Below are 13010 nucleotides of genomic sequence, written 5' to 3' on the forward strand. Positions count from 1 at the left end.
CACTCTTTGGAGAGTTAAAACACATTTTACCCAATGTCAAGTTAAAATAAAAACTCATCAGAGGCAAAATAACTCTGGACTCCCAGGGCTCGGAAGAGAAATTTAGTTCTCTTTGGTTGCTGCCTGATATTAGTGACCTTTGTGCTAAACAAACACTTGGCAGATGAAATCTGAGAATAATTCTCTTTGCATCATTAACTGGAACGTGGAGGGCTCCGGCGGGTTTCAACAGAAGTGGTAAACAAAGAAAATGTGACACATTGGTGTCTCATAGATGTGCCTCCCAACTGGAGGAACCGCTCCGTGTGTTCAGGTACCCTGCAAGGATGCCATTCTTGGGAATGAACAAGTCCTTCACAAAGAATCCGTTTCCTCCAGTCGACTCCCACTCTACGTATAGCCTTCTCTCTCTCTCTGCATCTTCCCGTGTGTGTGTGTGTGTGTATGTGAAACACACACGACTCAGAATGATCTGGTTTCATCTTAATCCCATTCTGCTATCTTTCCTTTTAGTAAAATTATTTATGCATTTCTTTTTGGCTGTGCTGGGTCTTCATTCCTCTGCACGGGCCTTCTCTAGTTGTGGCAAGCAGGGGCTACTCTCTGACCATGTAGGGGCTTCTCACTGCAGTGGCTTCTCTTGTGCTGGAGCATGGGCTCTCGGCATGCACACTTCCATATCTGCAGCACTCGGATGGGCTCAGTAATTATGGCTCTCAGGCTTTGTTGCTCTGAGGCATGTGGGATCTTCCCAGACTGGGGATCAAACCCCTGTGCCCTGCCCTGGCAGGCGGAGTCTTATCCACAGGACCACCAGGGGAGTCCCCATTCTGTGTTTTTAAAACATCATCATCCACATGTAATAAAATCGCACAGAACTGTACACAGGCACACATAGAAACACACAAATCTCTGTACATAATACTGAAAATCTGAATACACCCCACGGATTACACTCATGTTCACACCCCCGTTTTGATACTGTACTACAGTGATGCGAGATGGCATCACGGGGAGAAACTGGATGGGTGTACAGAGAACTTCCATGCATTTTGCAACAGCTTGTGATTCTGTAATTGTTGCAAAATAAAAAGTTTTTTAAAAAAACTACATTCTCAAATAATTCCTTGATTACTGGGAACCAAACAAACATGACAATGAAGTTCTTTATAGAGAAGTTAGGACGAAAGGGGCAGACGTCTTGTCCCCCTGGCTCCTGTTATGAGTTGAATCATGCCCCGCCCCCCCCATTCATAGGTTGAAGCCTTAACCCCCAGTTACTCAGCACGTGACTCATTTGCAAATAGGGCCTTAAAGAGGGAGCTGAGGTTACATGAGATCATATGGGTGAATCCTACCTCAATCTGACTGGTGATCTTGGAAGGGGAGGAAATCAGGACACAGAGGTACCAGACCTGTGAGCACACAGGAGGACAACCACGTGCAGACACAGGAGGAGAAGCTGGCATCTGCAAGCCAAGCGAGGTGGCCTCCGAGGGAGCTGGCGCCGACACCAGGGTCTTGGACTTGCAGCTTCCGTAACTGTGAGAAAATAAATCTTCCGCTGCTTACGCCAGGGGTCCCCAACCTCCAGGATCTAGTGCTGATGATCTGAGGTGGAACTAATGCAATCATAATATTTCTATTTCTTATTTATCATTATATTTATATTACTTAACTTACTTATATGTTTGTATTTCTCATCATTATATCTATATATTATTCTATCCTAAAGGAAATCAGTCCTGACTATTTATTGGAAGGACTGATGTTGAAGCTGAAACTCCAATACTTTGGCCACCTGATGCAATGAGCTGACTCACTGGAAAAGACCCTGATGTTGGGAAAGATTGAGGGCAGGAGGAGAAGGGGATGACACAGGATGAGATGGTTGGATGGCATCACTGACTCAATGGACATGAGTTTGAGTAAACTCCAGGAGTTGGTGATGGACAGGGAGGCCTGGCGTGCTGCAGTACATGGGGCTGCAAAGAGTTGGACATGACTGAGTGACTGAACTGAACTGATTATTCTATTAATATTTCTATTATTAAAGTACACAATCAATGTAAGGCATTTGAATCACTTTGAAACCACCCTCCCCCAACTGGGTTGGCAGAAAAATTGTCTTCCAGAAAACCAGTCCCTGGTGCTAAGAAAAAAGTTTGGGGACCACTGGTTTAAGCCACTCAGTCTGTGGTGTTACATAACACAGCCCTAGCAAAGCAATACAGCACCCAAAGCCTGCATGCCCCGTTCACCTGGTTCTGCCCCAGAGTAACAAGCCCTCCAGCCTTGGCATCATCCCTCATAAAGAGGGAAACAGTGGCTGAATGTAGGAGGAAACCGAATCAAGTAAGGAACAGAGGTCCTAGCACAGAAGACCCACGTTTCAGGTGCCCTTCCCTGCCCATGCGAGGCTGGCACTCAGCCAGCTGTGGGGCAACCAAACAGGGAAGAGGGATCCCCACTTCCCAAAGTGGACCCAAAGGGAGGACCAGAGCCAGCACACAGAACATTGTAAGGAGACAGATTTCCAACACCACGTAAGGGCAATTTCCCGTGGTGATCGTGGTTCCGATGGAATGAACAGCCAAGTGAGAGTATGCTGTCCACAGTTCTGGAGAGAGGTGCGGGGAACACGGAATCCTCCAGCTCTAATCTGCACCCATCGATACTCAGAGCACCATGGAACGGGGCAAAAGTCCTTCCAGACCCCGGACGTGCACTGTCAGTCAGGACTCCTGTCTCTCTCCTCCCGACTCTGTATTCTGCTTTCACACCCATCCCCCATTCCAATTGCATCTCTGCCTTTGGATTTGAGACACCCAGCTCTCTTCTCACTTTCCGGGCACCTCTGATTTTTCCCTAAGAGAGGCTTCAGGCTCTCTTAGGGAAATGCCCTCACATGCTCCTGACTCCCTGGAGCATCCCCCAGCCCTCTGTCCCCTGCCCCACCCACCTCAGCCCTGTCCCAGATATACCAAAACAAAGGCCACTCTCAGATCCTGTGCTCAGCCCCATTCATTATCTTAGGCAAGTTATTTAACCTTTCAGAATCACAGTTCACTTGTCTGCTTTGTTTTATAAGAGCAAAACTTAAAAAAAAAAAATGCATGTTCAATGATAGAGGGCATTTAATATTATGGTACAGATCCACAAGGGAATATGATGTATGCAGAAAGATCATCACTGAAGAAGATTGAATGACACAGGGAAATGTTCAAGAAATATTGAGAGAGAAATACAGTAGCAAAATATGTTTATGATAAAAACCTTATTGTGTGGAGAAAAGCATAACAATGCAGAAAAGGAGGATTTATAAACATAAAGCTACAAGTAATTATTCTTAAATGATTCTTTTTCTATACTTTTCACAGTGAACATGTAATACTTTTCAACTAGAAATAAAGTTATTAAAAACAAACAAACAAACCTTACCACTCTCCTTTGGAGCCTTTTCCTTCCCAAAGGGAAAAAAAAAACAAGGCACCAACCGATTGACATAGCAACCTAATGAAAGGAGCCGGTGAGTCCATTCCATTAGCCTACTTACTCTTGCCTACAATGCAACAGGCTGTGTCTGAACTCGGAGAAACAGAGTGGCTGAGAAAGCTGAGCTCGTGGAAGGTCAGAACATGCATGAGTAGTAGGAGCAGCTCCCAGAGGTCGGCTGGTGGACCCCACTCGCGCCCCCATCTCACACGGTCCCCCTGCCACTCTGCTCCATCAGTCCCTCTGGGTAGAAAGCGCCACGTGCCACCCCCGGGTGACCCTCCGGCTGGGCCGTGAGGCTTGGCTCCACACTGTGTGGTCCTGAGAAGTCTGCCAGCAGAGCGGTGTCCCCATTCATCAGGTTTTGTCCCCTGGTAATGAGTTCCCCTGGCTCCCTCCCCAGGCTGGGCAGGAGCGGCCGCAGAATGGTGCCAGCCCTAGAAGCCCCTTGTGAATGACCATCAAGAAATCCGGGAGTTTGGCAGTAATTCAGCCTCAAGAGGCTGGACCAAACAGTCACTTGGGTGGAAAATATCAGCTTGATTCGAGAGGGAAGGCTTCCCTTTCCCCTTGGCTGTAGGGGGTCTAGGTCATGGCTGTGGATGTGCTGACGGCACCCAGCTGGTGACTCAGGATACAGGTGACCCATCGTGAGTCACCAATGCAGAAGCGTACTGATGCAGAAACACAGGATTTCATGTAACCAAAAAGCTAAGAGGAGTTATTCAAGGGGTAGGACTTGTCACCAGTGGCCTGTGGCTGGATCGACGCTGACACCCCTGGGGAAGCAGCAGCCGTGAACCGCCTGTGCTTCACACGTGCATGGTTTAAAACCCTTTCAATCCCAGTTCACACTCACATGTCAGGCCTGTGATCAGATGGCTGGCCGTGGGCCTCTCTCAATCAGGTCCGCAGGGGCAGAACCAAGCAGAATCAAGGGGCAGAACCAAGGGGCACACAGGCTACTCCACCCTGACGGGTGACAGGCATCCATTGACACCTACCTCCCAGGGCTGGCCAGTCCCTTCAGACTGTCCTCCTGCAGGGAGTTAAGACGTCATAATTCATACCTATTCCATTCGGTCAGCTCCCCTAAATACTTCCCGAAGCCAAATTAAATGGCTTCAGAAACTAGCTCCCTCTTACAAAGATAAACGCCAAAACAGTCCCATAGTCACAAACATGTTTTATGACTTGTACAGTAAACGATCGGATCAGTTATGCTCTGCATATGCATGGCCTTCTTAAATTGTTCCTGGAGAATTCCAACCATGCAGGGAACAAAAGGCCACCTACGGAGGCCAATCTGTGCAGAAGCTTGCTCTCTGTTGCTCAAAACACAGACCAAGAAACCAGCTCAGAAGCACTCAGGAAGGCCTGCTCACAGCCCTGGACTGTCATGTCTTGGAATCTGGCCAGACGCCACCAAGCTGCCCACGCACCACGCAGACACACTCCCGACTCTGGGAATGCTAAACTGTCAGAGAGGAAAAGGAGGCCTAGCTAGAAATCTGGTTGAGATGTTCCTCTTACTAGAGAGTCACTGTAAATCCCAGAGAAAAAGTCTCAGAACGAGAGAAGGGCTGTGCCTGCTACAATAGCCCAAGCTTAGACCTCTCACAAAACCGAAAGGAGTCCATATCCTAAGCTTGACCTATGAACCAGGCCCCATTAGTGCTGAAAAATGCCTGACTCATCAGGGTAATGGGGAAGGCAATGGCACCCCACTCCAGTACTCTTGCCTGGAAAATCCCATGGACAGAGGAGCCTGGTGGGCTGCAGTCCATGGGGTCGCTAAGGGTCGGACATGACTGAGCGACTTCACTTTGACTTTTCACTTTCACGCATTGGAGAAGGAAATGGCAACCCACTTCAGTGTTCTTGCCTGGAGAATCCCAGGGATGGGGTCGCACAGAGTCAGACACGACTGAAGCGACTTAGCAGCAGCAGCATCAGGGTAAACTTCCAAAAGAGGATGCTGAGCGTGCAAGCTCCAGGCGTGGGCTCCAAGCAGAGGTCATCCACCTCACCTGTGGCTTCAGGAGAGATGCCAGGGAGACATTTTTCTACTTGATTTCATCATGAGACACAAGAGCTCAGTGTTTCGCTACCCTTTTCCTTCCCTGGGCTCTGATTTATCTACTTGCTGTTACTGCTTCCAAAATCTCTCTATGCTGGGGTACCAGAGTGGTATCAGTCAAGTCAGAGTCCAGTGGCCCGGCTGGACCTGAGGAGACTGTTTTGGCTACAGGCTGTGGCCCATTCCCTGGCCTGCAGCAGACTCATATTGGAGGGGTTTTCACTGAAGCCTTAAAAGCATCAAAATGCAAATGATTTCCTTAGACCCCTCTCCCCACTGAGCCCACCTCCAGACACAATTACGGAAACCCCTAAGCACAGGGTGGAGGGACTAGCCATCAATCCTGTGTATTCCACAGGTAGGCTGTGACCAGGCCCACAGCTCTCCACCCTTTTAGGGAGATGCATACTCTCCACCTTTCTACTCTAGAGCCTGTTCACAGAGGTTTAAGACATACGACGTATGCATTCAATAGAGTCATCTACCTCACAGGTAGGACATGAAGTCACTGAGGACAATCAGCATTCAGGGGGTAACTGCCTTGAACCCTCCTGTCTCAGACAGCCTGGGCAGTGTATGGGGGAAACTTGGCAGGTAGGAGGCTTTTTGACGAATTCTGTTCAAGTTCTGGTTTAACCTAAACCTCCATATTGTAATTAACTTTATGCTCCAAGGCACACTGCTTTCGGGAGGCACAGAGCTTCTACAGGTGTTGGTAATTTATTTTACTTTCTTCCCAAAGCTTAAGCACTCAGTGACTGGGGTCAAATCATAGAAGCTAACAGATGGTGGGAGGCAAAATTAAATGCAGTAAACAAGAAAACGGAGATGCTCGGCAGGCCGGCCCTTGCCCTACAAATGACCATGCAATAGTGCCCAGAAGCAGTGACTGAGAAGCCCATTTGCTGTAAGTGTAATTCAACCCCTGGATGTTTCTTAACCCCAACGCTGGCAGATGGTTTCCATCCTTCCAGTATAAAATAACAGAAGTAACACAAAACAAATTTTTTCAAAAGTTCACATGTACCTTATTTCGTCCCCAATATCCGGTTCTAGTAAATAACCCCATAACAGCGGAAAAAAATTTACATACACACACAAAGTTACCAACTTTGAATAATACCAAATGCTGGGCATTTGCAATCACTTTTATCTTTGAGCTTCAATAAGACAATGACCAGGAGGTCATTTTGATGATTAAAAACAGGGGTTTCTAATGTGCAGACCCCAAAGGATTCCTCGGTGGCAAATACCAGGCCGCCCAAAGTCCAAACACACACACACAAAGGCAGATAAATATATATATTTAAAACTGCCCCCAATCTCCTCCTCCCTCTTCCCAGGCTTTTGATACTCATGCGCAGCAGAAGTCAAATTCTGCTGCACACTGGAGTCACCTGGGGAGCTCTTTAAAAAATTACAAGTCCAGGCTGCACCCCAAAGACCCCCAGAATTTTCTGGGGTGTGCAATTCAGGCATCAGCATTTTCCCCAAACACCCCCAGCCTGAGAATGAAAGCTCCTGACGAAACTTAAAGCTCTAGGGCCCAAATTTCCTTCCTCTGTTCACACGCCCTGGCCCCCTACACAGCCACAAAGGGAACCGCGGCCCCTCGGGCGCTGGCGCAACACCTACCTATGTAGAGCGAGGAGTCCTTCCTCCGCACGTGGTCGTCGATGTAGGAGACGCCCAGGGGCTGCACGGGAGTAGCACCGATGCCCAGGAGCACCTGGGCCCCAATGAGCAGCAAGTACATCATGTTGGTGGCGGTCCGGCTGCGGCAGATGAGGTCCGGGTCGGGGCCCTGGTCCCCGCCCGAGCCGTTGGCAGCGCAGACGTCGCGGCCCTCGGCGCCCCAGCGGATCTCGCCCGCTTCGTACTTGTACTGGTGGGTCAGGAACTCGGGCAGCGCCGACAGCAGTGCCCCCAGTGCCATGACGATGCCGCCGCAGCCAATGAGGCGTGGCCGGTGCCCGCGCGCCCCGAAGTAGCTCACGAAGAGGATGAGCGCCAGGTTCCCGATCTCGAAGCTGCTGGCGATCACGCCCACGTCGGCACTCTGCAGGTTGAACCTCCGCTCCAGGGTGGTGAGGACGCTCACCTGTGGGGTGAAGAACGCAGTCTCAAGGCCCGTGCTGATGGAAAGCCCCCCGGGAGGCCCCCTTCCCGCGCAGCGCAGCGCACCTGCGCATCCTAAACCCTCCCACCAAGCCTGTAGGTTTGCCTTGTTTTGACCACCTGTGCCAAGTGCTTCCGGAGAAGGCGATGGCACCCCACTGCAGTACTCTTGCCTGGGGAATCCCATGGACAGAGGAGCCTGGTGGGCTGCAGTCCATGGGGTCGCTAAGAGTCAGACATGACTGAGCGACTTCACTTTCACTTTCACGCATTGGAGAAGGAAATAGCAACCCACTCCAGTGTTTTTGCCTGGAGAGTCCCAGGGACCGGGGAGCCTGGTGGGCTGCCGTCTATGGGGTCGCACAGAGTCGGACACAACTGAAGCGATTTAGCAGCAGCAGCAGCAGCCAAGTGCTTTACACCTTGAGTCCAAAAACCGTCTACTCGGTATGCTAACTGTTCATTCCTTGGGGCTCAGACGGTAAAGAATCTGCCTGCGATGCAGGAGACCTGGGTTCGATCCCTGGGTCGGGAAGATCCCTGGGGGAGGAAACGGCTACCCACTCCAGTATTCTTGCCTGGAGAATTCCATTGACAGAGGAGCCTGGCAGGCTACAGTCCAGGGGGGTTCGACAGAGTCGGATACGACTGAGTGACTAACATTAACATTAACCCTAATTAAATGGTTAAAGAATTAACTTTCCCACGGGCAAAGAAGTTTTCTTGGCATCTGTTTCCATCCTGCAAGATTCTGCCTCTAGGCATAAGAACCACCTCCCCCATCCCACAGCCGCCCCGTTTAGGGCTTGTGAAAGTGCAAGTCGCTCAGTCGTGTCAGACTCTTTGTGACCCCAATAAACTATACAGTCCATGGAATTCTCCAGGCCAGAATATTGGAGTGGGTAGCCTTTCCTTTCTGCAGGAGTCCGGTGAAAGTCTTAAAAGGCACATCTTTCACAGACTGTCTCCCAACTACATCTTATCTCTCAAGTCCATGCTGGAGGTATAGGACTCTTGGGCTTTTTACCAGGAGGTAATTAGCAAAGCATATTGAAGGAAATAAAATTACAAAGAGAAAAAAACCTGGGGTAGGCAAAATGGACAAGCCAGATTAGCTCAGTAGGATAATCATTAGCTCTTCACTTCCTTCTGGAAATTTCCAAACACTGGACATTTCTCTCAAGGCCATCAGGTAAATATTTTCCTGACTGTTCTTTGCACTCCAGCTGTATCGAGTTTCCTTGGGTCAAACAGTTTGATGACTTTCCCCACCTTTGCATCCCTGTCTGCCCCTCATTTGTTTAACAAATATCTACTGAATATCTGCTGTTGGCTTCACAATGCCCAGGACACAAAAGACAGAAACAGGAGGACAGGACTCAGTGCTCTGTGGTGACCTGAATGGGAAGGGAATCCAAAAAGGGGATATGTGTATCCATATAGCTGATTCACCCCGTACAGCAGAGACTAACAGCATTGTAAAGCAACTATACTCCAACAAAAATAGAAGCAAAGGAAACAGGAGGAAGGGATGACACCTGGCCTCAAGAAGCCCCCCTAGCAGGAAGGTAGACGTGTGTGCTGGGTACAAGCTACATTCATGATGCAAAATCACATAGGAGGGTGAAGAGGAGATGCATTATTTTAGGGTTCCTTCAGAGAAAACGCAAACAGCCTCCTTGTCCTGCGGTGTGCAGTTTCCACACAGGGTATTATCAGCCGTACAGGAGTCCCTGTCATGGGAGCCCTAGTTGGGCAGGGAAGAACACTCCAGGCAAAAGCAACTGGGTGAGCAGATGCCGGGTGGCATGACTGCATGATGGAATGGAACATATGGAGTGGAAAGGTAGGTTGGTAAACAGACTATACAGAGTCACAGAAGCCACCCTAGAGGAATCAGACAATCCCAGGCAGTGTGGTGAAAAGAACGCAGAGCCTGGAGCGAGGGGCAGCTGGCTGGAATCCCACCTAGGATCTCCTTAATTAGCTTCAGGACTTTGATCAAGTTACTTAACCTCTTCAAGCCTTGATTTCTTTGGAACAGGAATAATAATGCCTACCAGGCAGGATGGATGTGAAGATTAGACACAGCAGTATGAAAAGTCCATGAGCACAGAGTAGCCTTTCCCTACATGTCCGGAGAGCGTCCAGAGAGGCGGGGAAGAGGGGTGCAGAACTAAAGCTCGGGGACCATCTGTGACTCTCAATCACCTTGGGCAAAGGCACCCCATGCTTTCACTGTCCCATCTGTAAAATGGGGATAAGGGTGATGCCTCTGAGAGCTGGTGCCAGGAGTAAACACTTGTATGAATAAATGCTAGGTAAGGGCCATCCGCAACCATGGTCACCATTTATCCTTGGGGCTGCCCAGGTGGCGCTAGTGGTAAAGAACCCACCTGCCAATGCAGGAAGACGTAGGAGATGTGGGTTTGATCCCTGGGTTGGGAAGATCCTCTGGAGGAGGGCATGGCAACCCACTTCAGTAGTCTTGCCTGGAGAATCCCATGGACAGAGGAGCCTGGCAGGCTATAGTCAAGAAAGTTGGACATGGCTGGGGTGACTTAGTGTGCAGCACGCACATGTTGGGACCAGCAAAGCGCTAAAAACACGAGGGTGACTCAGGTGTGGTCGGCGTGTGGAGGATGGATTGAATGGGGACTGCAGAAGTAAACCCCAGCAGAAAAAGAGGCTGGGCTATTTGTTATTGAGACAAGGGAGAAGAAAAGGTCAGTACCGTGGCAATGGAAATGAACAAGAATATCTGAGAAGTGTCCTAGAGGCAGAATAACATCTTTAGGGAGAGTGGGCTGCCCCTGAGTGCTTGAGCATGTGCTGCTAAGGGAGGAATAAGAATCAGTGGCTCTAGCCTTCCTCCAAATGTCTAAATATGTGCACAGGTGTCAGCATCCCATATGCACAGCCTCTCTGCAATGTCCACACACACACACACCTGTGCTTGTTAACATACCTGCATTCCAGCCGCATCCAACCTTTTCTGCACCAGGGACTGGTTTTGTGGAAGGGCTGGGGGCATGGCTTCAGGATGATTCAAGCACATCACATTTATTATGCACTTCATTTCTATTATTACATCAGCTCCACCTCAGATCAGCTGTCATTAGATGCCAGAGGCTGGGGAGCCCCTGCTCTATGCTATTTACCTTTATTATTAAAAAAAAAAAACACAACAGTAGCCCAGACATTCCTGTTAGCCTCCTTTCAACCCCACACATTTAAAAAGACTCCTTTAGCCCAGGGGTTTCCAATGCTACCTTCAGATTGGATGCACCCAGGAAGCACTTAAATATTTTAGATGCCAGGTCCCTCTGTGAGTTTCCAAGCCAGGGATCTGGGATTTTGTTAAAGCCCTCTGGATGCTTCTACCTGGGTTAGCACAGCACCAAGGCAACGACACAAACTACCACAGCCTTTCTGTCAACCCTGGGCCTGGGGTGTGCCCTGCAGAGCAGGGCCCAGGGCTGTGCAGGTCCCTGTTCATGACCAAGGACAGGACAGCTGTGTCGCCCTCCTTCATCATTCGATTCTGATTCCTGTTTCTGTTGTCTTTCTACTCAAATCAAGGCCAGCTCACAACTCGTGCAGCTTGAGCTATAAGTTAGATTGTTTTTCAAGCACCAAGTAGTGGCCATGGTCGAGAAAAGAAGTTTCATGATTCCTGGTCTCATTAAAATGGCTCTCAAATGCTCCCAGAGATCTTGGCCAAAGATATGGACGAGTGAAAAGGAAGGTTTCATTTAGCCCCTTCTTTCCTTTGTAACGGGCTTCCCAGGTGGCTCAGTGGTAAGGAATCTGCCTACCAATGCAAGAGACACAGGTTTGATCCCTGATCCAGAAAGATCCCACATGCCACAGAGCAACTAAGCTGGTGGGCCACGACTATGGAGCCTGGGAGCTGCCACAGCTGAGCCCATGCACCCTGGAGCCTGTGCTCTGCAAAGAGAATCCACAGCAGTGAGAAGCCCGTGCATTGCAATCAGAGAGCACTCCCCACTCATCGCAGCTAGAGAAAAAGCCCGCACGGCAACCAAGACCCAGCACAGCCACAAATTTAAAAATTAACTAAAATAATAGAAGGCAGTAACAGAAGTGGACATGTGTGGGCAGCATCTCCTGGGTGGCCCTCGAGCAGGCTGGCGGGTCTGCAGCCTGGTGGCCTCCACCTGGGGAGGAGAGGGCAATAGCCGTTGGGAGGAAGGACAGGCAGGCATGAGCAGAAGGGGTAATCCGTTTCTGCCACGAGGCTTTGTGACATCGTCCCTGGGAGCAGATCTGAAATGTGAGCGCCGCTCCGTTCTAGCAGGTGTGCCCTGTCATAACACATCACACAGGTGTGGACGATAATGATGACATAGGGTGGCAAGGCGAGAGGCAGCTGTGGGCCAAACAAAAAAGAACCTGCTCTTCTAGAGCACGCGGGGGCCCATGCCTGTGACTCTTGTCCTGCCTCAAACCTGCTCCTTGCAGAGCAACCCACAGGGGAGACAGTAGGAGGGGAAACACTGGCCGAAACCATCCACCCTGGCCAGGCACCACAGCGACCCTCTGCATGAGTTACCTTGCGACAGGAGGTCCTGGCAAGGAACACCAGACCAATGAGCCACTACCAAGAGGAAGAATTCCAGAAGGTCCCACACATCCTACCCACCTCCCAGGATCCTCCTCACCGGAACCCATCCTGGCTGAGGGCTGCACGAAAGACCCTGAGTCAGAATGAGGGGCCAGAGACAACCTGGAAACTAACCCCATCACCATGGAACCTGAGACAGGGAGCCGCGTGGCAGGGCAGTTCTCCTGAGTTCCCTTACCTCCTGCTCCCCCTCTGTCAGCACGTGTGTCTCCTAGGACAATTCATGTCCAAGTGTTAGACAAGAGCCCTCTCTCCAGTCCTGGAAGGGGGCCCCCACTCCTGCAAGAATAGGAGTAGTAGGGTCCTGACCTCCTTGACCCTGTGACCTCTTCAAAGCTTCACGGACACCTCTTTGAATCTAGAGTTAAGCTACACAGATATTCTGAAAAGATGCTTTGTGGCCCAATTATGTCAGAGGCTAATGTCTTCACTTATTTAAACCATAATTTGGAGAAGTTCAACTAATTAAGTATGCACAAGGCCATAAACCCACTTGTGGCTCATAGGTGGCAATGAATAATCCAACAATGAGGAAGATGCCTGCCAGCAGCGATGGCTGTCTCTACTTAACAGCTAACAGGACTGATGGCAATGTCTTGATAATTAGAGATGAAGGAAGCTCCAGGAGGAAAAGAGGAGGTGTCCTCACCCTGCACCAAGTAGATACAA

At 49.8% G+C, this 13010-nt stretch overlaps 1 protein-coding gene across 2 annotated transcripts in view; it reads right to left on the reverse strand.

Annotated features, from left to right (window-relative positions):
* SLCO3A1 (solute carrier organic anion transporter family member 3A1) overlaps window positions 1-13010 on the reverse strand; it is a 374545-nt gene that overhangs the window by 285776 nt on the left and 75759 nt on the right. For both annotated transcript variants that reach the window (XM_070358050.1, XM_070358049.1), the window contains exon 2: window positions 7211-7676. In XM_070358050.1, coding sequence (XP_070214151.1) covers window positions 7211-7676 — 466 coding nt within the window. The remainder of the gene's footprint in view (window positions 1-7210; window positions 7677-13010) is intronic.

The sequence above is a fragment of the Bos mutus genome, chromosome 21 (genome assembly GCF_027580195.1).
Source record: "Bos mutus isolate GX-2022 chromosome 21, NWIPB_WYAK_1.1, whole genome shotgun sequence".
Lineage (NCBI taxonomy): Eukaryota > Metazoa > Chordata > Mammalia > Artiodactyla > Bovidae > Bos > Bos mutus.